The sequence below is a fragment of the Salvia miltiorrhiza genome, chromosome 7, assembly GCF_028751815.1.
Source record: "Salvia miltiorrhiza cultivar Shanhuang (shh) chromosome 7, IMPLAD_Smil_shh, whole genome shotgun sequence".
In the NCBI taxonomy this organism is placed as follows: Eukaryota; Viridiplantae; Streptophyta; class Magnoliopsida; order Lamiales; family Lamiaceae; genus Salvia; species Salvia miltiorrhiza.
In genome coordinates, this window is record NC_080393.1 from 45,511,192 (window position 1) to 45,537,178 (window position 25,987).

At 44.2% G+C, this 25,987-nt stretch overlaps 1 protein-coding gene across 1 annotated transcript; it reads right to left on the minus strand.

Moving 5' to 3' along the window:
- Positions 1 to 4,904: 4,904 nt before the first annotated feature.
- LOC130994279 (uncharacterized) lies at positions 4,905 to 6,326 on the minus strand. The gene is made up of 2 exons (XM_057919324.1): positions 5,148 to 6,326; positions 4,905 to 4,928 (listed from the first exon to the last, which is right to left on the minus strand). The coding sequence occupies exons 1-2, from the start codon at positions 6,324 to 6,326 to the stop codon at positions 4,905 to 4,907; spliced, it is 1,203 nt and encodes a 400-aa protein (XP_057775307.1).
- Between the last annotated feature and the right edge of the window lie 19,661 nt (positions 6,327 to 25,987).

Sequence of the window (25,987 nt, forward strand, 5' to 3'; positions counted from 1 at the left end):
CTCTTGAAAAAAATATGTCTGATGATGAGTTATGCATCTTTGCAATTAGTCCTAAAGAATCAGAAGGTGGTTATTAGCAATGACACACGATTCTTAGAAGTGGGCTATGGGAATAATCACTAATCCAAGTCAGGTAGTGTGCTTCAAGAAATTGAAGACATTAGACAGGCGATTTCATCACCCAAGCCAAGTGTGCAAGAGTTTTTGTACCACAAGACACTGCACGCACTGTTGACACACATGTGCCACCACAGATCCATTGTAGTGGGAGGGTTGGGGACAACCCGATCGATTTATATTCTTGGGAGAATCTTTGGATTCAGTCCCTGGTGGTGAATATAAGATAATCGACCCAGATATCTACTTGGAATTAGTGGAAGACGAGAATGTAGATTCTTGGCACACCTCAATGGAGCAATCCATTAAGAATATGGGTGTATACTAGAAAATCTTGCTACCAGGAGGCAGTCATGCCTTAGGTTGTAAGTGAGTATACAAGATAATGACAGGCCCGAATGAGCAAGGTCGTAGCTTCCGAAGCTAGACTGGTGGCGAAAGGTTATGCCCAGTGTAAGGGTATAGGTTATGATGATATTTTCGCCAGTGCCATGCTCAGAACATTCGGATCATTTTACCCATAGCAGCTCACTTAAACCATCGAGGTTACGTGAGGGAGGGAGAGAAACATCTCGTGTCAATCGCTCTCGTGTCATCGGTGATGTGGTTAATCTTGCATTTTATGTAAACAATATTCTCCTAATTGGCGACAATATGGAGCTATTGTTAAGACATAAAGTAATGGTTATCCGAACAGTCTCATATGAAAGACTAAGGAGGTACAGTATACATCTTTGTGATCAAAGTAATAAGGGATCACTTAAAAAGGATGTTGGGCTTATCTCAAGTGTCTTACATTGATACTGCGAATACTCGTTGTAGTATGAATACCGCCAAGAAAGGATTGCTACCTTTTAGATATGGCGTTCCTTTATCTAAAGACTATGTCTTAAGATGCCTGTTGAGGTTGAGGAAATGAAGACAGTATTCTATGTTTCCGCAGTAGATAGCTTCATGTATGGATTACTATGTACGAGATCTTATATTTGCTATGCAATTAGCATGGTTGTAAGATATCAGTATAGTCCTAGTTAAGACACTGAACTGTGGTAAATTATATTCTCAAGTCCATGACTAGAGAATAAGGATAGTTTACCAGTTAGACAGTTTAGTTCCCTTTTTGGATTATACGGTTTCGGATTTCCAGGCTGACCGGAACAAAGAATAATTACCTCGAGCTATGTGTTTTTTCTTGGGAGGTAAAACCTTTTGGTTTGACCACTACCTCCAGGATCTAAGGGTAATTCCTAGTTTGCGTGGGAGCATCACCTTCGTGATACCTCAAGTGCAGTTGCGAACTCTAAGGAATCCAAGAACCACAAATTATTTTGATACCGCGCGCCAGGCGACGGGCGCGCGCGTCCCATCGCCAATTTGATGGGACGCGCACGCCCGTCGCCCGGCGCGCGGTATCAAAATAATTGTGTATGCCCTAGACGGACATTACACGCTCCTATTGCTCGCAACCAAAGAACAGTCTTAGCAGCAAGTATAGGGTCGATCCCACGGAGAGTGAGGAACTACTTTACTCCTCGGGTGCACAAATTGAGTTGTCACGGTCTCAACCTGTTTATCTGCACAAGTAAACTTAGACAAAGATCAAATATAACAAGGGGTAAGGTTTACGGTTAGGTCATAACTGTTGTCAATATTTATTTCGGTCATAGGCATACTGATGATCCGTCCATGATCCGTATAGACTCAAGGCGTGGCCCAAAGACATTGGGGCGTTTCAAGAGGCTATACTTCACACTTAGGATGGTTGAGTCCATTGTAGTCACCTGGTCCGAAGGTCACACATTCCCCGGTCACAAGGCAGTGCTTCACTCCTCCTTAGATAGTAGTCATACCCGTTACTCACCAAGTATGACCCTCACCAACCTTCTCTCCCGAGGTCCCCAACTCCACGCTTTTAGTGACACATGCCTCCTGGACTCAACTATTTCCGGCTTTGTCAGCCGACCAGTCATAGACATGCTACGGCGCCGAGATTGCTTTCCTCGTTTGATAACCATGGCTTTATGCCTCGTAACAGTTGATGGATAGTCTCTAGAGAAGCCCAAGACTGAGGAAGGACAGTGTATCCCATCAATCCTTTCCCCACCTTCCGGATCTACAACGCCTTTTGTTGACGCTGCTCAGCTACTCGGTCTTGGGTATACTGGTTGTCACGCCCTGGTATACCCTGACCTTTGCTTGACACGGACAGAATTTTACCGAACGGAGATCACCCGTTAGGCCCCTACTGCCCATGGTTTCGAACAGATCCTTCCGGAACCACGAGACTCAACCGAAAGAACAAATGCCTCACGAATGTTTACATATTGACAACAATTATTTCCACCCCTTAAACCTTACCAAGGGGACTACTCACACATATTGAAAAATGTAAATGCAAAATAGAATGAACACATGAATGAAAAGAAATTCGAAATACTTGATATAAAAATACCTAAGGAAACAACCTTGGCTTTGTTCGTCACAACGGAATTGAAATACGAAAAACAACTAAATTGTTTGGTGCGAAAAATATAAAAGAACTAAAAGTAAATTGTTTTCTTGGTGAACTAACTAAAATCTAAGTCTAGAAGAGCACTAAAAATACTATGTAAGTAATGAAAAACTCGTGGATCACTCTCCTCTCAAAACTGCCCTCTGCCAGCCACACATGCTGAGGTTTATATAGCAGTTCGGTAAACCCTAGCCGGCAGATCAAATCTGGCAGATTATTTCCTTCCATATTTAGCTTGATCTTTGATTTGATTTGATAGATAATGGATCTCCAGCGGATTTGGGGTTGACTCCACATTATTCCAGATCCTTCCATTGCTAGAATTCGCCAGAATCTTCCGGGCAATCTCCTCCACACGTCTTTCCATATATAGCTCCAGCTGTTGACTGTTGTAGACGGGAATGGTCATACTAGCTTCTTTCTTCGGTTGGCCTCATACCAGGTGGTACACTTCGAACGTTCCCGCGCCTCGAATGGTTCTGAGGGGTACTTCATCGAGCTCTCTTCCTGGTTCATATGTAGCTCATCTGTGCTGACTGCGACTACTGTTATGGCCTTACCAACTGCTTCTTTCGGTTAGCCTCACACCAGGTGGTACACTTCGGAGATTCCCGCGCCTCGAATGGTTCTGAGGGGTACTTCGCCGAGCTCTCTTCCTGATAAGTTTCACTTCTGGAAGTTTGGATAGTTTTGTTCCGGTAATGCCCATTCTGACCACATTTCGTGCATATGCCCTTGACTGAGCCTTCTTCCTCCTGAATACCTGTTTTCTCCCTGTTGGATTTGTATACTGAAAGCAAGAACGTTTTATGCTTGTATACAATGTTTCCTAAGTTCACTATCTAATCTCCTATCTGATTGTGTTCATGATTGCATATGTATGTTCTTTATCTCTATATAAGTAGATTATATGGTGTGTTGTAGATCACAGAAGACCATATAATTGGAATAACCTTAAGAGATATAATATGATCACAGCCGAAATAACTCTAGGACAAGTTATTGGTTTAGGCTGCAGTATAGATGGAAGTAGTTTGTCTTGGCTACTTGTCTATACTGATACGTCATTACGTATTGATAGGACCACAGTTGAGATGTATTCTTCTATCTGACTTAAGTGAAGAATCAAGATCTCGGTGACTTATAAGATCTTAATACTAATAAGTATTCAGATATATATGTTAATTCGTATATCACTTTGACTTACTATGGGTGAAAGTTATATACTAACTCGAGTACTCTGTATCTTGGGTGATAGCGGTTAATATATGATATTTGATTATCTGTATTAGTACCCGTATCCGGTATAGGATAATGACATCCCCTTAAGGAGCTCAATAAGGTTTATTACGCTAAACCCTGCAGGTTGATTAAGTTCAGGCGTAATAATAAAGTTTGAGTGGTACTGCTTAAGGATTTATAAAGAGATTAATTAATTTAAGCTGTCAGAGCTCTAATTAATTAATGGATGTCGGATATTTTAAATACGGAGATTTAATAAGTCTAAATACAAGCCCCCGACTCATCACCGGCAATAAAGGGGTAAGTCAGTATCGGTTCTCTAGTGGAATGAACTGATATTTATAAATTAATTATGGTCTGGGCTGACCATAGATAAATTAATTTATTTGAGGCCCATCTTTATTCCTTGTATCTGGTCCCTGGACTGGCCCAATGTCTCCTAGCCCTAGAAGGAGAGAAAAACGCCTCCTACACTAATTCTGTGCCCACACGTATTTAATTTTAATTAAATACAGCTGTCAGCTCTCAGGAAAACACACTGATAAAATATTAGGGTTTTGAGAGCTGTGGGGCGCAGGGGAAGAAAAACGTGTGGGGCTTATTTCTCTCTTGGGACTTTCATAGATCGTTGTCCATCCAACGGTGAAAGCTGAGCGGGATACAGTCGAGAAGATCAGAGCTGGAGTCAGATTTTCGCAGGAAACCAAGTTCTGGCAGTCTCCGTAAAACGGCCATAACTTCCTCCACAGAACTCCGATTCAGACGAATCAGGCGGCCACGGAAAGCTCTCTCCAAGACGAAGAAGTCGTATTTCTGGGCGAAATACGATTTGAGGACGTTTGAGGCTTCAAACGAAGGCTTGAAGCTGACTGGTCTGTTCAGATGCGAATCTGCGAATTCTTCTGAATTCTTCAGGTATTTCTGAACTCCAACGTGCAGCTGTTAAATTCATAGGAGCATGTTAGGATTAATCGTTGTATGATAAATTAATAATAATCCAAGAAACGATCATCGGGCAAAGCGGAACGTTAATTCAGTTTAATATTCCTTCACTCCCCTAGAGGACTCAAACAAAACAAAAGAAAGAGAAAAATAGGGCCAAATGGCCCAAAAGTCGAAGACGCATCAGCGACCCATCATTTTCTTCCTCATTTAAAGCCTCTGCTTCATAATTGGAGTCCGCAATGATAGTCTCCTCCACTTTCTCTTCCTCATCCTCATCAAGCGCTTGATATCGGTTAGCATCCCCCGCCAGAGGGAGATCATTTTTCTTAACCGGCACTGTAGCCGCGTCTAGAAGATCAGAACCTAATAGAGGTTTAAGAATATCAACTTTGGGCTGCCATGCAGGAGTCGGACCCTCTCCCTTATCAAGATTCTTCACAACCACAGCAGGAGGCTCAGTTATCTTTTGCTTGCTCGTGGCCCTATCAGCTCTTCGGCATTTATCCGTTGAATGACCTGTAAGTTTACAACGTGAGCAAAAAAGGGGCATAGATTCAAAACTAAACTCAATGTAGAACGATCTATCGCCGTCATCAATGTACATCGAGTTGAGAATAGGCAAAGCCATGTCAAGTTCCACCAGAACCCGCGCAAAGTGTCCCACATGACCAGTTGCGGAGGCATTATCAATTCGCAGAGGATTACCAAGCACACGACCTATACCAGCAATAATCACCGGAGTCCATAACTCCACAGGGAGATAATATATCCGAACCCAGACCTGAGCCAGAGACGACACTTCCTTATACGGATCGAAATACCTAGTCCATTCACGGAAGCGTACGTGGCCGATTGACAGTTGGAGAAAAGAACTCCCCTTAGCTTTCTTTTTCGCTTCCATCGTCAAAAATTTAACAACGAAGAATCCCTTAGCCATGGGCACCAGTTGACAGTCGGCGCACTGCCATATGGTTCGAAGTTCATGAGAGAGGTCGGCGAACGTGCGTGGCTTGTCCCCTTTACGTTGGATAAGTCTACCGATTAGTGCAAATTGAAACTCTTCCAACTTTGTTTGATATTCCGATTTGGGCACTGAGAGGGTGACAACCTCTCCTTCTCGCTGTATTGGAAGGCCTCGGAAGCCATACGCTGCAACATCCGGCTTCTTAAGGGATTTGGGTTGAACTTTATCAGCTACTTTCGCAGCGAAAGAAACAGCCGAAGCATAACCCGGCACCTGCGCTACTGAAGTAACAACAGACGGCAGCGGCTGTATCAAACCAGGGATGGCCTGGTTAGGATCACCGATCAAACTCTGCGCCGATGAAAAACCCGACGAGCGCTGCCCAAAAGCCATTGCGCCGGAAGAATAACTCGGCTTTACGAGAGGCGGGTGCTGAGACGGAACATTGGCAGGGGACTTAGATCGAGACCTGTCAAAATTAGAAGAGACCAGGGGAAGATTGAGGCAGCCCTTGTCACGATGGACTTCCGGCGAACTCGAATCCATCACCGGCAGGAGAACGACAGTTTAGGGACTCGCCAGATCCCCTTTCGCGGCTGCGTGCAGATCGCCAGATCCAGATCGCAGGGTGAAGATCGCAGCGTGCAGAACCCAGCGGCTGCATGCAGATCCCCTTAAGCGGTTAAAGGTCGCAGGGTGAAGATCGGCAGAGTGAAGATCGCAGCGTGAAGATCGCTGCGTGCAGATCCCAAAATGTTGGAGATCATAATAAAGCAAAAAACCAAACAAAATATATGAGCAAGTCACCTAATAGGAATCAATTACCGTACTCCTTATTTAACGATGAAGGTCTTGATAGTATACATTTACTTCTCAAGAACTATAGTTCTATATTTATTTAATTCTAAAATATAAACCCAAATACAAATTAGTTTGAAAGAAAAATGGATTGAAACTTGTCTAAATTTATAGATTATCAGTTACAGTTAAATAACTAAGGCATGACAATTTGGACACATAATTTTATTCATAATTTAACCTAAATACATGTATACATGGTTATAACAGAGCTTGGATTATATTTTGTGGAGCTCAATAAATAAGAAAATTAAAATGCAACATAATTATAAAAATGAAATTATAAGTTACTTATAATATATATATATATATATCATAATGTTATTCTAAATATAAGGCATCGTAAAAAAAATAAAGCTAAACCAAACCATCTCATAAAATTTCTCTTTTTTTATATATTTTTCATATTTTGAAGTTGTTGCATTATATATTCATCAGTGACAATGATGTACAACAAGATTAGTGAAATATCAATATATGTAGAGGTCTCAAAAGAAAATAAAACTAACATAACTTACATATAGAATAGAACAATTAATACTGACTATACATAATTATATTAAATCAATTACATTCAATTAATCAAGTAAAATAAGTTTAAATTCAAACTCTAGGTCCATTCCCCAATCATATTTAATTACTAGGGCTGGGAAGATAGGGTTCGGGTAATCGGGTACCCTATTACCCGACCCGAAAAATCGGGTTCGGGTATTTAGGGTGCAAAAAAATCGGGTATCGGGTATACCCGATCGGGTATCGGGTATACCCGAAATACCCGATTTTTTATTTAATATATTTTAAATTATTTAGTTAAATATAATTAAATAAAAATATTAAAGTAAAAGATTAAGTAACACTTTATGTGATGTTCTGTTTAAATTGAATTGGCCCAATTGGGCTCCCAGCCCTAGGACTCCACGAGCAGCCCCTCTCAATCCAGAAATCCGGTGCCCCTCTCCGCCCGTCGTCGCCGTTCTCCTCGCCTCGCCCGCCCGCCCGCCATCGCCGTTCTCCTCGCCTCGTCCGCCCGCAGTCGCCCACTCGCTCCCAGCCCCTGCAGGCCGCAGTTCCACCGCGACCCTCGTCCAGGCGCCCTGTCGTTCCCGTCATTCCGCCGCCGCCGCCGCGCCGAGCTTGTCGCCCTACAGTAGCCGTGCCGCCTCCGAGCTCCAACAACGTTCTTCTTCTTCTTCTTCTTCTTCTTCTTCTTCTTCTTCTTCTTCTTTAATACAAATTTCCTATGTCAATGTTGAATAATTGAATTTGTTGCTTTGAATAATTGAATTTGGTCCTTGAATTTCACTATGTCAATGTTGAATTTCGGCTGAATTTGCTGATTTGAATTTGCTGCCTGATGAGGAGTGATATGTGCAGAGTAGAGAAAGGATACAAATCAGAGGAATCATCCTCATCAGAGGAGTCATACTGGTCAGAAGAATCATCCTCACCAGAGGGATTTCATCCACCAGAGACAACTCATCCACCAGAGGAATGGCTCTTGCCAGAGGAATCGTGTTCGTCAGAGAGGTCGCCCTCGTCAGAGGAATCACCTTCGCCAGAGGAACCACCTTCGCCAGAGAAGCCACCTTCGCCAGAGAGGCCGTCTTCGCCAGAGGAGTCACTCTTCGCCAGAGGAGTCACTCTTCGCCAGAGGAATGCTAGAAGGCGCGGGAAGAAATCCCGCGTAAAGACGAAGTTACTGTTGTACCCTCCGACCACGCAAGGAGCATGCGTGGATAATGATTTTACATTTTTACCCTCAATTGTAATCTATAAATAGACCTTAGCTCATGTATTACCGGCACGTTATCTCATTTTTTCGAATATAACAGTTATTTTCTCCTTCGTGCAAAGTTTCCGATCACTTTACTCCACTCGCTCCACTAGGTATAGTCCATACTTTACATCTTATAGTTTAGGTGTTGGTTCATAATTCACCAACTGGCGCCGTCTGTGGGAAGGTTACTGGGCTAGGACGTGAGATCACGGTCGCCGGCGTACGCAGATCTGAAATTCCAATCGGATTTGCGGGCGTTGGCACCAATCGAGCCGATAATTCGGACACCCAGCTGTTTTTAATCGGTTAATTGCGTCTTCTGGTTTAATATACTGATAATCTGCTGTGATGTGCGTTGATTTATGTTTCTGGTGCATGGGGAAAGGTGGCGACGGGCACAAATCATGAATCGGGGAATTCTACGTTTATTCACCGTTTATTTGGGTTAATTGTTTACGCACGAAGGGTTTCCTGGTAGAATTGGTGCTTTCTTCACTGATCTAATGTTTTATATGGTGTGAGGCTCTGTTTTGATTATGTTGGGTGTTTTTTTCTTACGGATCTAGTGTTTTGCGTCGATGAACTGTGGATTGACCTCGTATCGCCGGTATCTTGGATTCATGCTGTTAGTATACGGGTGTTTTACGAATAAATGGGATAATTGTGGGTGATCTTCATGTTTTCTCCGATAATCTTTGAATTGTGCTTGTGGGCTGTTGAGTATTATTCTGTTTTTGGGAGGATGTGAGGGTTTGTTGTTAATTAGGGGCTTTGAACTGATGAAAGATTACTTCGCACTTTGTCTCTTGTTTCATGAACTTCTTTACTGTTAATTTACGGGTTTCGCATCGATTAATACGTCGATTAGTGTTTTGGTGTTGTTATCATGAGGTTTGTGTTGCTGATGGGTGGATAATTTGCGTTTAAAAGAATAATTATGGATGTCCTTCATGCTTGCTTAGACTAATTTTCGTCCTATGCGTCGAATATTGCCTTGTGCTAATAATTTGGGTGATGGTCGCGATAATCCTGTTGTTTATAGGCTTTGTGATCATTATAGAACAGGATCGTGTTAATCCTGGGTTGATTGCCGTGTTAATCCTGCTCGTTTCCTTACATAGCTCTTGCTTATCTACTATTTCTAACGAATTGCGCTGACAAGCCTTTTTGATGGTTATTTTGGTTTTCGTGGTGCTCTGTTTCTTCTGTCGGTTCTTCATACGGGTTCGCCGGGGAAGAACTCTGTTACGCGGGTTATGTTCTTTAGATTTATGCCCTGGCTTTATTTCCCAGTGCATAAACGTTACTTTGAGGGGAATTTCTTAACGGTCTCTGTACCGGTATCGGGGATTTCTTATTGGATTTCTTATATCGGGACTTCAATCCGTAAATGGGGGATTCATGCTTTCGTCGCTGGAATTTTTCTCTCATTCTGTTTATATGCAGGTACCATGGGATCCTCGGATGCGCACCGGAACTTGGAGAAGGAGTTCGACTCCGCTGCTGTCACTACTGAGGTGCCCACCTCGTTGTTCACCGGCCTTCAGGGCAATCCTACTTTCACAGTGCCCCCGGGATTCCAGGCTATCTCAGCCACGCCGACAACAGGGCTGAATGTCAGCGCACAAAGGTTCGCTCTGGTTACTCCGGGTTCTGATCTGCCGAATCTGGCTCCCGCGTCTGGAGGAGGATCGATCAACTTTGGGCTGGCAGAGCAGATGATGGCTTTGCTCAGCTACGCCAACATGCGGCAGGCGTTGGGAACTCCCATGATGTCCGTCATCCCTACTGCGGCTACCCCAGTGGGAGCAGCCAACCTGCAGGGCACTGAGGCCCCACCTCCCGCTGTTCAGGAGGCAAATATGCTGACGATCAACAAACAGGCCGTGATGCCTGGAGAAGGACAGGGGGATGCTGTTGACCGGGAGTTAGTCATACCAGAAGGGAGCCGTGTTAGGCTCAATAGTGTGGTCAGAAGAGAGCGGGTTGACGAGTCTGACAGTCAATCCGTCTCCCTGGTGTTTGAGGAGGAGAGACCAAAGGAGAAAGCACGGCTGAAAAAGCAAGTATCGCAATTGAAACATCAGCTTGAAAATCTGGAAGAATCACTAAGGGAGAAATCCCGGAGGGAAGACAAGGAACAGAGATCTGAAAGGTCCTACAGAGTAGAGAAGTCTCATCGCTTGGAAAAATCGCGGTACACTGAAAAGGGAGAAGAAAGGGAGCTGGAGTTTTCCTCTGGCAGGCCAGAGCATCGGGCTCACAAACGTCATGATCGAGATATGCCAAGAGACAGAAGGGAACAGGGCAGATATAAAGAAGACAAGAGAGCTAAGACATCAAGGTTCCACCCGATCAACAACCGCAGTCCTTTCTCGGACGATATCTTGGCAGACACCTTACCTAGAAGCTACAAGCCCATCTCACTGGATTACGATGGCACTACCGATCCGGAGGTACACCTCAATCGGTTTGAAGGGTTGGTTACGCTGCACATGTACACGGAGGGCATCAAATGCCGAATTTTCTCAACCACTTTGACTGGACCAGCTCAATTGTGGTTTGGAACGCTTCCGCCGAATTCCATCTACTCTTTTGAAGATTTACAGACTCGCTTCCTGCGACAGTTTGCGAGTTCGCGGAAGGTAGGAAAGTCAGCTCTTTCGCTGATGGATATCAAGCAAGATCAAGGTGAAACGTTGCGGGAGTATACAGCAAGATTTAACCTCGCTGCTCTGGAGGTGCCAGAAGCAGAGTCACAAATAAAAAATTGCGCTTATGTCAGAGGACTCAAGCCAGGGATCTTTTTTGATGAATTGCAAATTCGACCAGCAAGGGATTTTGATGACATTATGGCAAGATTGCCAGGTTATCTGCAGTTGGAGGATGCCAAGATGGCGAGAAAGGTGGAAAACGATAAGCATAGGGTCAAGAAAGCCGAGGAAGCGCCGGAGAGACAGAGGCAGCAGGATAGGGCCCCTTTCAGAGGGTTGCCTCCGAGGGTATTGCCACCCCAGGGAGGAATGCCATCTCAACAACGCACTGTAAATGAGGTTACGAGGTTTACAGAGTACACACCCTTGAATAAGCCACAAGATGAAATTTTCCATTTGATAAAAGACCAACCGTTCTTTCGGGCACCGGGAACCTACCGGAATGGGCCACCACAGGAAGGGACCAATAACAAGTTATGTGAGTACCACAATGCCTTCGGTCACCTTACAAAATATTGCGGACACCTCAAGCACCAACTGGAGTTGTTGGTGCGCCAAGGATATCTCGACCAGTTTATTGATAGAGGAAATGAGGGTCAGAGGCGGACTGATCAGAGGGATCAGAGAGATCAGAGGGATCAGAGGGATCAACGAGATCAGAGGGATCAAAGAAATAACCGGGATCAACGACAAGAGCAGGGGAACAACAGAGATCGCAGGCCTGATGACAACCGGGATAATCGCAGAGAAGGGGCAGAGAGGCAAGTCCCTCCTCCACCATACAGAAGAGAAGTGCACATGATTTGCGGAGAGAGCGGGATGCCCACATCAAATCGGGCTAAAAAGCAAGTTATCAGAGCAGTAAAAACAGGGTACTATCATAAAAGGGTCATGGAAATCACAGGTGCGGCAGAGGAGCCGGCGATTACTTTTGGGGCAGAGGATATACGTACATTAATGTACCCGCATGATGATGCGCTGGTCATCACGGCGGATATAGCAGGCTGCATGGTCCACCGGGTCTTCGTTGATTCAGGGAGCGCCGTGAATATTTTATACAAGGAATGCCTCCAAAACATGGGAATAGAAGTGCACATTGAGCCCACAAACGCTCCCTTGTTTGGATTCGGGGGAGAGATGGTTATGCCGTTAGGGTATGTGGAGCTGCCGTTGATCCTCGGTAGTACAACCAACAGCAGCAGAGCAAGGATGGTACGATTTTTAGTTGTGGACATGCCCAAACCTGCGTACAATGTCATACTCGGACGACCTGCCTTGACGGCATTCAGAGCAGTAATCTCTATGTTCCATTTGAAAATGAAATTCCCTGTCGAGGGGGGAAGAGTAGGAGAAGTTTGTGGGGATCAAACAGCGTCAAAAGCATGTCACGTCCAAATGCTTGCACACTCATCGGGCCAGAAGAGGGAAAGAATGACAGAGGGATCAGATACACGGAAGAGGGGAAAGGTGGGCGAGGTGCATGCTTTAGCAGAGGAACGCCAAAAGTTGGCAGATTTATTAAAAGACAGAGATAGCACAGAAAAAACCGCGCTGGTGTCCACCAGTGATGTCTGCAACATGATAGAATTGTTTCCAGGAAGAGAGGGTTTCCAGACGAAGATTGGGTCTGCCATGAGTGATCAGATCAGAGAGGAACTCATTGGTTGTCTTCGAAGAAATGCAGACGTATTTGCATTCAGCACCACCGACTTAAAAGGGATTGACAGAAAGTTGGCAGAACATTGTCTCAACGTGGACCCTAAGGTAAAGCCGGTAAAGCAGAGAACAAGAAATTTTGGGGCAGAAAAGGACGCGGCAATAAGGGAACAGGTCCACGGATTGTTGGAAGCAGGGCATATTGTGGAAGTGCAATACCCGGAATGGATTTCAAACGCAGTGATGGTACCCAAGAAAACCAATACCTGGAGGATGTGTGTGGATTTCAGAGATCTAAATGCTGCCTGCCCAAAGGACCACTATCCTCTGCCGAGGATCGATCAGCTGGTGGATACCACTTCAGGGTGTGCTTTATTGTCCATGATGGATGCATACCAGGGATACCATCAGGTCAGGATGAATAAGGGAGACATCGCCAAAACAGCATTTGCCGTCTGTTGCGGAGTATATGGATGGAAAAGTATGCCTTTCGGCTTAAAAAATGCGGGAGCTACATATCAGCGGATGATGGAGAAAATTTTCAAAGAGCAATTGGCAAAAAACATTTCGGTATACGTGGATGATATGCTTGTGCGGAGTATCAGGGCAGAGGATCATGTTTCTGATCTGGAAGAAATCTTCACGGTGGTCAGAGATCATCGGCTTATGTTGAACCCAGCGAAATGCACCTTTGGGATATAAGTTTTTGGATCACAACAGGGAAGTTTTTGGGATATAAGGTCACACCTGCAGGGATTGAGGTTAACGCAGAAAAGGTCAAAGCTATTATGGACATGACGCCACCCAGAGGAATTAAAGAGGTGCAGACTCTGAATGGGCGCATCACTGCTCTGAGCAGATTTATATCACGCTCGGCAGAACGTAGCATGTCGTTTTTCAAAGTACTGAGGAAGGGAACTAAGTTTTTGTGGACAGAAGAATGCAGAGCGGCGTTTGAGGATCTTAAAATCTATCTAGCCAAGTTACCGACTCTGACTAAGCCGGTGCCGGGGGAGACCTTATATCTGTATATAGCGGTGGGGGAGGATGCGATCAGCTCTGTACTTATCAGAGAAGAGGGAAGCCACCAGAAGCCCATCTATTTTGTCAGCAGAATCATACAAGGGTCTGAACAGAATTACACAGAGATTGAGAAGGCTGCTCTGGCAGTCATGGTCACGGCCAGAAAGTTGAGGCCTTATTTCCTCTCACACCGAGTGATAGTACGCACATCTCTTCCCTTCAAACAAGTTTTGGGGCGCCCAGATTTGTCGGGAAGAATGGTTAAATGGGCTGTGGAGTTAGGGGAGTATGATGTAGAGTATGAGCCAAGAACGGCGATCAAGGCACAAGCGTTGGCAGACTTCATACAAGAAACAACTCGTCGTCCTGTACCAGAGTTTTGGGTGGCTTTTGTGGATGGATCCGTAACGAAAGAAGGATGTGGGATCGGGGTTTATATCACTTCACCAGGGTATGGAACATACCAGTTCGCCATCAAATTCACTTGTCGGCTATCTAATAATGAAGCGGAGTATGAGGCCATGGTCAGAGGGGCTCATATCTTGTCAGAACTCAAAGCCGAGTGTGTCGTCATAAAGACAGACTCTCAATTGGTGGCCCAACAGTTTTCAGGGACTTATAGCATCAAGGATCAGCGGATGAAGGCGTACCATTCCAAAATCAGTGAAATAAAAGAAAAGTTCATGGAATTCAGGATCGAACAAATTGCCAGAGAGGAAAATACAAAAGCAGACTTACTGGCGCGCATGGCTAGCGCAGTAGAGCAAACTTGGAGCGACGAGATTATTTTACTCTGTGATACCAGAGAGATGGAAACTTCGCAAGTTTTCTCGGTAGAGATCAGGGACGATTGGCGGGCTCCGATTATACACTTTTTGAAGACAGGGGAGCGGCTGAACAGAGAGTCCAATCAGAGGGCTCGCTATGAGAATTATTGCTTAATCAACGATCAACTCTTCAAGCGATCTTTCACTCAACCTTTGCTCAAATGTTTATCTCCAGAGGAAGCTAATTTTGCTTTGCAAGAAATTCATGCAGGTTGCTGTGGTGGGCATACAGGATTTCGGGATCTTGTGCGCAAAATTATCCGGGCCGGGTTCTATTGGCCTCACATCAACAAGGAGGCCAGAGAGTTCGTCCGCAAGTGCGAAGCTTGCCAGAGACATGCAGGGCGAATCAATGTACCAGGGGAGCCTATGGGTGTCATGTACGCGGCATGTCCGTTTGACAAATGGGGCATTGATATAGTCGGGAAGTTGCCCACAGCACCGGGAGGGAAATGCTTTCTCATCGTGGCAGTAGATTATTTTTCTAAATGGGTCGAGGCCGAGGCTGTGGGCAAGATTGATGAAGTTACAGTGGAACGCTTTATTTGGAGGAACATTTGTTGCAGATTCGGAGTACCGAGAATCATTGTGTCCGACAATGGGACTCAGTTCACAGGGCAGAGGATAGCAGATTTCTGTGATCGAATGGATATTACTCAGCGCTTCGTCTCAGTGGCGCACCCACAAGCAAATGGTCAGGTAGAATTAGCCAATAGAACAATCTGCGAAGGGATTAAGAAGAGATTGAACCAGAGCAGAGGGAAATGGGTGGAGGAGTTAGACACTGTTCTCTGGGCCTACCGAACTAGCCCGAAGACAGCAACAGGGGAGGCCCCTTTCACGCTGGTATACGGATCCAATGCAGTAATACCAGCAGAGGCCAGATTGGAGTCATACCGTATCATTACCTATGATACAGAGCGTAACGCCGATCTCCGGAGAACAGAGCTCGATCTTGCGGAAGCACAGCGGGAGGAAGCTCAAATCAGAGCAGCAAAGTATAAAAGTGTCATCAAAGCAGGGTACGACAAAAGGGTCAGAGCAAGGAAGCTGGTCAAGGGCGATCTGGTATTGAAAAGAGCAGACGCATTAAAGGCAGTGGGCAAGTTTGAAGCAAATTGGGAAGGACCATTCATCGTAACAGAGGTCTTGGGTGGCGGAGAGTACACATTGTCGGATTCAGACGGCAGAACTCTCCCCAGGCCATGGAATATAAATACACTCAAAAAGTTCTATGTATAACTGCTTCTTAGCAGGAATAATCACTTGTAGACCGGATACTCTTTTTCCCCACAGGGGTTTTAACGAGGTCCGGGGCCATGATATCAATAAAACAGATATGTGGTTCTAGGGAATTCCCTGGTGTTGTGTTTGTTTATTTCAATTATTGCTTTCTTACATTACATATGCTAGCTAACATGTTCATGCAGAGCATTGCACATGTCACCAGAGGGGGGAGTAGGGTGTATACCCGTAATCCCCAATTTTCAAATTCAAAAATGACTTCTCAACAAGTAAAGGGAAAAGCAGAGGGATCACGCTCCAACAGAGCAGAGGGAGCACGCTCCACCAGAACAGAGGGAAGCGCTCGTAAGCCGCGAAAGTTGGTTGTGCCATCCGGGCCTTCCATGCTCCGCGCAGAGGGAGGGATACTACTTAATCGTAAGCCGCGAAAGTTGGTCGTGCCAACCGGGCCTTCCATGCTCCGCGCAGAGGTGGCACATAATCGTAAGCCGCGAAAGTTGGTTACACCCCCCGGGTCCTCCATGCTCCGCGCAGAGGTTATCCTTAACCGTAAGTCACGAAAGCTGGTCGCACCCCCCGGGTTTTCCACACTCCGTGCAGGGTGTTCTTTCAATCGTAAGCCGCGAAATTTGGTCGTGCCAACCGGGCCTTCCATGCTCCGCGCAGAGGTGGCACATAATCGTAAGCCGCGAAAGTTGGTTACACCCCCCGGGTCCTCCATGCTCCGCGCAGAGGTTGTCCTTAACCGTAAGTCACGAAAGCTGGTCGCACCCCCCGGGTTTTCCACGCTCCGTGCAGGGTGTTATTTCAATCGTAAGCCGCGAAAGTTGGTCGTGCCAACCGGGCCTTCCATGCTCCGCGCAGAGGTGGCACATAATCGTAAGCCGCGAAAGTTGGTTACACCCCCCGGGTCCTCCATGCTCCGCGCAGAGGTTGTCCTTAACCGTAAGTCACGAAAGCTGGTCGCACCCCCCGGGTTTTCCACGCTCCGTGCAGGGTGTTCTTTCAATCGTAAGCCGCGAAAGTTGGTCGTGCCATCCGGGCCTTCCATGCTCCGCGCAGAGGTTGCACATAATCGTAAGCCACGAAAATTGGTTGCACCCCTCCTGGGTCCTCCATGCTCCGTGCAGAGGTTGCACTTAACCGTAAGCCACGGAAGTTGGTCGCACCCCCCGGGTTTTCCATGCTCTGTGCAGGGGGTTACTATTTAATCGTAAGCCGTGAAAGTTGGTCGTGCCACCCGGGCCTTCCATGCTCCACGCAGAGGGTTACTATTTAATCGTAAGCCGTGAAAGTTGGTCGTGCCACCCGGGCCTTCCATGCTCCACGCAGAGGGTTACTATTTAATCGTAAGCCGTGAAAGTTGGTCGTGCCACCCGGGCCTTCCATGCTCCACGCAGAGGGTTACTATTTAATCGTAAGCCGTGAAAGTTGGTCGTGCCACCCGAGCCTTCCATGCTCCACGCAGAGGGTTACTATTTAATCGTAAGCCGTGAAAGTTGGTCGTGCCACCCGGGCCTTCCATGCTCCACGCAGAGGGTTACTATTTAATCGTAAGCCGTGAAAGTTGGTCGTGCCACCCGGGCCTTCCATGCTCCACGCAGAGGGTTACTATTTAATCGTAAGCCGTGAAAGTTGGTCGTGCCACCCGGGCCTTCCATGCTCCACGCAGAGGGTTACTATTTAATCGTAAGCCGCGAAAGTTGGTTGCACCCCCCCGGGTCCTCCATGCTCCGCGCAGAGTGCTCAAGCTTGGATGGGAAGCAGCTGGGATGGGAAGCAGCTTGGATGGGAAGCGCGAAATCATTGACAAAGAAATTAACCAAATCCTCGGAAGAGGAGGCGGTGAAATCCCTATCATAAAGGTCAACCAAATCCTCGTAAGAGGAGGCGGTGAAGCTTTTATCAGAAGTGTCATCAAAATCCTCACCAGAGGAGTCTGCGAAATCCTCGTCAGAGGAGTCCGCCAAATTCCTGCCAGAAGAGCCAACCAAAATCCTCGCCAGAGGAGCCGTCCAAATCCTTTCCAAAGGAATCAACCAAATCCTCGTCAGAGGAGGCAGTGAAATCCTTTCCAAAAGGATCAACCGAAGCTCTTGTCAGAAGAATCAACAAAACACCCACAGCGGAAATCAGAGAAATTTCGAATGAGAAAATCAAAGAAACACCGACAACAAGCACGATGAGCTAAACCAAGCCTAGTACAGATTCAACATGAACGTGAAAGCAACAAAAACAACACAAGTAATGAAAGGGAAAATGCAATACAAGCAGGGAAGAAATTTCATATAAAAACGCCAAGAAGGCACAATTGCACATCAAAAACGGGAAGTAAGTATTAAGTTTGTACAGGTCAAAAAGTTACAAAAATTCTTTTAACTCAGGCAGGAGGAGCGGAAGCATCTTGATCAATAGCAGAAGGGGCAGGAGCAGAGGCAGAAGAAACCAGGGGAGGAACACCACTCGCAGAGACTTGGCCAGAAGCGGCTCCCTCTGCAAACACTGGCAGTATGCCAGCTTCCTTCACCTCGGGGAGACGGACTCCCAAGTCCAGCAATTTTACAGCTTCTTGCACAAACGTCTTCTCATCTCGATACAAGGTAAAAAGCTGATCCATTGCAGAGGAGGAGGAAGCAGAATCTTCAGAAGCGGAGGCCGGCAAATCAGAGGGCAGAGGAGGCACCACACCATACTGAGAAAATCTTCGGGTACTTTTGTTGGTGGGATCCCGCAGCCGATTCACAAAGCCCGCCAGGGAAGCAGAGAAAGCAGGCGCGTACAATGGAGCAGAGGGCACTGAAGCAGACCCAATCCCAAAGGCGAAATAGGGAATGGCCCTCTCCAGCACTGGATACCACCATTCTGGTTTCTTCGGAGAATTCGCAGGGATCCCCATCAGCTTATTTATTTCCTCATCCTTGAGGTTATCCATTAAGGCATGCAAGTCCAGGGTAGCAAGCTGTTCCGAGGTCGCTCCAGCCATCTCTAACGCCTTTGAAGCAGACTGCTGTATCACATAGGCAAATAGGGGTCCGAAATCCTCCAAGTACTCTTGAGTCCGCTTGAAGGCCGCCAATGTGCCTTCCAGCATCAACCCCAGAAAGTGTTGACCCTGCGGAGACAAGAAATACTCCAGGCGTTGATCTCGCGCCCCCAGGATATAGGCACGATTCTGCGCTTCCACGAGCGTCTTCTTCCAATTACGCCGGGTCGCCTTGTAGGCTTCTTCATATCCCGCCTTGAACCTAGCCAGGGTCTCATGACCTTCCTTGGTTGTCCTAGTTAGTTCAGAAACCAGGGAAGACTTCTCCACTTCTGCTTGAGCCAGCTGAGCCTTCAACTCGGCAATCTCTGCCTCAGCCTTACTCAGACGTTCCACCACCCCAGCGACATCATCATCACGCTTGGCAATGTCCGCCTGCTCCTTCTTTCTCTCTTTCTCTGACATGTCATAGTCATGGATACATTTAACAGCTCCCCACATCCGGGCCTCCACCTGCAAGAAAACAAAATGGGTTCCGCCAGAACAACAAAAAGGTTAGTAACTTTGTTTTTCTTTTTATGATAAAGGTATAAGAGACAAGGTACCTGAAGAGCCAACTGGCATAGCTGAGTAACTAAAACCCCCCGGGTCAGCTTCTCCACTTTCTCCTGGTCCTTGGAGTGGACACGAGCTATCAAGGCATCAATTAACTCCTGCCCCGATAAACTCAAAATCGGCCCAGGGACAACATCTTCTGGCTCCTCAGCAGAGGGCACCACAGCTTTACCCTTGCCCTTTCCCCCGGCAGAAGAGGGAACCTTAGAAACACCAGCAGACTTCTTCACCGGCCCCTTGCCCTTCTCCACTGCTGACGAGAGGACCTTCGAACCACCAGCAGACTTCTTCACTGGCTCTGAAGACTTGCTGGCCTTCTTCAGGCCCTCCTGTTTCTCCTTCTCCCCCACGGAGATCAGGGAACCCCTCTTTCTTTTCTTCGAAAGTTCAGTCAGGGTGACACCGGGGACCGAGTCAGGTGAAGGAACTTCATCAGTAATATCCACAATCTGGATATCCTCTTCACAGGTGCCAGATGCACCATCAGTACTGGGACGTCTGCTCCTATGAACAAGGGCGCCCGCATCAACCTCCTCTACATCAAAGGGGCGGGAGGCTTCCACATTTTCCCCTGGGATTTCTACCACAGGAGGGAGGGCGACCGGCTCGACCCCAATTGGCTGTTCGGAAGGGCCTGTCCCAGAAGCAGAACCCCCGGTACCATGCTCCCCGCTGCGAGTGGGAGAAGCAACGACAGGCAAATTGTCCCCACATTTCTTTCTCCAAGACATGTCTGCAATTTAAAACACTACATCATTTAGCATCCGGGGGAAATAGGCCATTGTATGCCAGAGCCGAATTGTTCTCAGCAAGGTATCTACAGTCTAAAGGCTGGGCTTCGTTCATAGCGTTCAAATGGGCTATAACCCCTAAGTCAAAATTGGAGGGAGCTTCTAGGGAGGCAGGCCTATAGGTAGTCCGGGAGCCATGCCATTCTAGTTCCAAAACATGGTAATCATGCCAATTGCCGACAAGGGTGCGCACATAGCAGTAATTGTATAGAAAGCCTTTATCAAAGGAATTCAAGGATGAAAGGAAAGTGGTGGGATGTTTCGGATGAGCGGCGAAGCTATATAGGGGACTGCCCTGCATGCGGAGAGTCTGGGTTTGACAAAATAATTTACCGGTGTCTCCAACACCGTGGGCGCGGCAGAGAATATGGAAAGCGTATAACCGCCGGATGGCGGAAGGAGTAACTTGGTAAAAGGGGATGCGATAGTGGTTACAAACACTGACCAAAAGGGCAGGGGGAGGAAGCCTTAGACCAGCATTTATCTGGGCTTGCCAGATGACTATCACTTTGTGGTGACGAAGGCTCTCGGGGGGCGTCGAGTCTTTAGAAAAGGCTACGAATTGTAAACTTTCAGGGTGTCGACACTTGCTCTTCAATTTTTCCACCTCCGCGACACCAAGACGGGAGGCAGGGACACGCTTGGGAGGTTGGGGTGTCTTCTTACCCCTCTTCTTAGGCGGTGAGGGATCGGGGACAGTTTGAGAGTCACAAGAAGTAGAGGGGGAAGGGAAATTCTCGAGATCCTGGAGTTGGGGTGAAGAAGACGAAGAGGCTCGGGAAGATGGGGAAGGCGACCGCGAGGGCTGAGGAGCGGAAGTGGAGGCCATTGTACCAATCAGAGCACCTAGGATTTCTAAGCACGCTCAATCAGAGCACCAACAAATTTCAAAACTACTTGTACCAAGCACAAAAACTGCAGGAGAAGAAGATGCGCGAATTACCTAGGCCAGAGAAAGATTGATGACAAAACCTGAAGCGGAAGGGTCGCAGGAGAGTACGCCGGAACAGGAAGAGAATTGCCGGAAAATGCAGGAAAAGGAGTTCGGAAACTTGGAGAAAAAGAATAGTGAAAAATGGAAGTTCGAATCGACTAAGTAAAATGTACGCGGGCAACTACCAATATGCGGGATGCCCGACACGTGGCATACGGAAATGAATCAACGGCCAAGAATCCCTACGGAAAGGCGAAAAGACGCAAAGGTTAAAAAGTAACCTCGGGGTACGGGAAAAAGCACTGTAGATCGGGCAGGCATTTAATGCAGGTGACGTCATCCATGCGGGCGGATCCTCTGACTAGTTGCGCTATTCCAGAAGTGAACTAGCCAGACCAGGGGGTGGGAGTAACAAAAATACCAGAGAGCAACTTACAGGACCTACCTTTATTTTCGTGTAATATTAGAATGTTTATATCTTCATGATTTGCAGGGATCAGGGAAAACCAGCATAGTGCTGATCTTCACAAAACTCCACTGGTTGAACGCGAAGACTACCCGGTTCAACCAGACTAGAGGGGGGAGTGGTTGATGAGGAGTGATATGTGCAGAGTAGAGAAAGGATACAAATCAGAGGAATCATCCTCATCAGAGGAGTCATACTGGTCAGAAGAATCATCCTCACCAGAGGGATTTCATCCACCAGAGACAACTCATCCACCAGAGGAATGGCTCTTGCCAGAGGAATCGTGTTCGTCAGAGAGGTCGCCCTCGTCAGAGGAATCACCTTCGCCAGAGGAGCCACCTTCGCCAGAGAAGCCACCTTCGCCAGAGAGGCCGTCTTCGCCAGAGGAGTCACTCTTCGCTAGAGAAGTCACTCTTCGCCAGAGGAATGCTAGAAGGCGCGGGAAGAAATCCCGCGTAAAGACGAAGTTACTGTTGTACCCTCCGACCACGCAAGGAGCATGCGTGGATAATGATTTTACATTTTTACCCTCAATTGTAATCTATAAATAGACCTCAGCTCATGTATTACCGGCACGTTATCTCATTTTTTCGAATATAACAGTTATTTTCTCCTTCGTGCAAAGTTTCCGATCACTTTACTCCACTCGCTCCACTAGGTATAGTCCATACTTTACATCTTATAGTTTAGGTGTTGGTTCATAATTCACCACTGCCCTGGTTTGAATTTGTTGCCATGCCCTCTGCTTCATTTCCTCTATGTATTCGGGTAATTTCGGGTACCCTAATACCCGACTCGGGTACCCGAGTCGGGTATTAGGGTACCCGATTAAGAAATCGGGTTTGGGGTCGGGTATCAGTTTCCGACCTTATTCGGGGTCGGGTACCCGATTTTTTCGGGTAGGGTACCCGATCCCGATTCCCAGCCCTATTAATTACCATCACCAGCACCCATGATCAAGCCCAACCATACATTATTATTATGAATTAAAAATAGAGTCCTAATCAAAATCCACACAATATACTTCATTTGCATTTTCTCTTCTGCACACTTGCACCCACAATTTCCTCTCTCTACCCTGTAACTCTCTTTCTCTCTCTACCCTCTCTCACACCTCCATATCTCTCTGTACGTTTCACATTTGCAAAAAAGCTAGAGTAAATCTCAACCCCAAATCCCTCTTCTTCTTCTTCTTTTTATCTTCTTCCCTTTTCTTACTTTTTCAACGAATAACCAGAACAATTTGTTCTCTCCTAGACCTCACCGCTGTTCCCCATCGTCGATCCACTCTCCTCACCTCGGCCCGACTATCAGCAGCTAATAAAGCCGCTGTTGATTCCGATACCGACGCCGGCTAGTTCTCTCAACACAGACAACGACACAAGAAACTGAGCTACAACTTAGCTAAAACTCAGCCAAGACTCAATGTTCCCGACCTGCACCCTCAAAGCAAACAACAAACTAATTCGATTGTGTTATTCTGAGCTCAATTTCTTGTAAAAATTTCTAGGGTTATAAAACTCACCTCCTTGTTTTGTTGGTGCAATGGATTTGTCTAGTGTGATTTTTTGTTGGCTTATGATCAGATTTCGCACTTTCACCGGCAAAGATTCTGTTCTGATAGGAAATCGCTTTTATTTTTTGTTGCGAAGCTGCAAACGCAGGAATTAAAAAGTGGAAGTGAAAAAAAATATTTGTGGAGACAAAGATAAAGCATAATTCTGTTTTTGGCAAAAAAACCACAAATGAAACCAAAATTACCAGAATACCCTGGGTACTATTTTTTGAATAGTAATATTCCTCCCAATAGTTCTCTCTTATTAAGATTGTTAAATCTAACTATCTATCTATTATATATAGGGATACATATTTGAGAGCTCTCACTAATTCTCACTCCTAGGTGGCATTCTCATGTCCTCCCATTCTTATTTATCTAAATTCTACTTTTTATTCATTTTTAATGTTATTTTATTTATTTTTAATTCCATATTATTTCAATGGTAATTAATTATCTTCCTATTCCAATTACCGTTACATTCTTCCCTTTTTAAAATCCAATTACTCCTTAATTATCTCATAATCCCTTTTATAATTCCATTAATTATTTTCCTGCACAAGATTAATTCAATAAGTTTCTCCATATAATCAGAGACCTTAATATTATGTCTGATTAATACCAACTATTAACGCTATAAAGTAGACTGATAAGTTTTTTTTTTTATCATTTCCCAAACGTGCCCAGCTCAAGCGAAGTCAGAACACGGTGCAGTTCATCAAGATTCAAATTTGAGGTTTATGTTTCTGTATTTTGTTGTCAATGAAAATTTTTGACAACACAAGACTTTATGCATATATTTGAGGTTAGAAATTTCATTCATCTTCTTTAAGATGTTATTCTAGAGATTCAATTTAACATAGAATTGGCTCATGTTGTCCATCCAAAAATCTCATATTTTTAAATTTCATATATTTGATATTTTGTAAGGCAGTTTTTATTTATCATCTTTGTGTGTTAAAGAGTTTGTTGCGGATCTTGAACTTATTTATGATGTCTTAATATTAGCCTTTTGGTTTTGTACTTCAAAATAAATTGGTGCTTAGTTTTATAGCTATATTTTCATTTTGAGTAGTTTCAATTTATTTTCTCAATAGCAATTATCTCTCTTAAAATGGGGCGTCCATTTTAGCCCATGTCACCCATTTTGTTTTGTTTAGAGATTGCATTTCAGATTTTTCAGATTTCAATAACAATTATCTCTCTTTAAATGGGGCGTGTAATTGAAATTCAATGCAAATATTTGATTTGTTTTAATTCAAGAGAAATAATTCTATATATCTATATTTATATAAAATGAATATTAACTCAATTAACAAATTTATAAATATAATAAAATATTGATTTTGACTGAATGTATTTGAGTTGAATATAGAAAAAATAAAGAAGAATTCACAATAATAAAATTTGATATTAGGAAAAGTAAAAAAGTTAAAATAATGAAAAATAAAAATAAAAATAAAAAAATAAACATAGATTTATTCAAAAAAAAATTTGAGAGAGGAGAGAGATTTTTTTAAATATTAATCTTTAAATAATATAACTTTTACACTTTAAATCAAATATTTACAGTATCAAATTAAAGCTCTTGTCGTAATCTTTAATTGATATGCATATTATATATTTTATAATTAGTCAAATTTCACAAATTTTAGAAAGAAATAAAATAAATAAAAATAAGAAGATAAAGAAAAAAGAAATAAAATGAAAGAATATAATTTACAAATAAACCTTCAATTTTATTATAACTATAAAATTTTCACTCAATTTTAAAATTATTTAAAATTAATTTTAAATTGATTTTTTTTTTAATATAGTATTGATTGTTGCAAGTGCACAACCTTTTTTTTTAGACTCAGCTGTACACATGTTATGGGAAAAAAGTGCTCTTAAGCTATGACTGGACTTGTAGAAAACTTAGTTTCTTGCTTACATTCTCATCTCTATTTTTCTAGCAAAAACTTTTATGCTTATATTCCACAAAAAATGGTCGCATTCTCCTTTTATTAGAATTTTTGTTTCACTTTCTTCAAATATATTCAATTATATATTTAAAAATAATGCTTGCCACCCAATGATCTATATATATTGATAAGCATCATGTAACATTGAATCATAAATTAAATTAATGATGTGATATGAACACCACATAATAAATAACGATGTAAAAAATAAAATTAAAAAATAAATGAACTAATAATCTATCTTGTGTGGAATTTTTTGTCATCTGTGAGATCCTTTAGTATTTAGGACTGCTAGATTGATGGATGACAGCGGAAAAGCTTACAATGATTTGGCATCAATCATGAGATTTCATCGATTATAAATTTAAATAAAATAATATTTATATGTTTGAATTAATTTTAATTAAATATATTTTAAACTGAATATTTAAAAAAAATAAAGAAGAATTTACAGTAATAAAAATTGATATTATGAAAAGTTATAAAAGAAAATAAAAATAAAATTTAAAATTAGAAAAAGAAATACAAATTATCTTCATTTATATTTTTTTCAATTCTCCTTAATTCTGCTTTTTTTAAATATCCTTAATTCTTATTTTCCTCACAACTCTTGTCCCACATTTATTTTATAACCATACTCCACCTTGAATAAAGCCTATATAAATAATTATGTGTAGTATCTCATCCTATATATGTTTTTCACCTTGAATTTAATTTGGCTAATTAATTAATTAATTGGCCAAATAAATAGTTGTATTTTCCATCAAAATTTTAATTTATTTTGACTAATAATAATTCA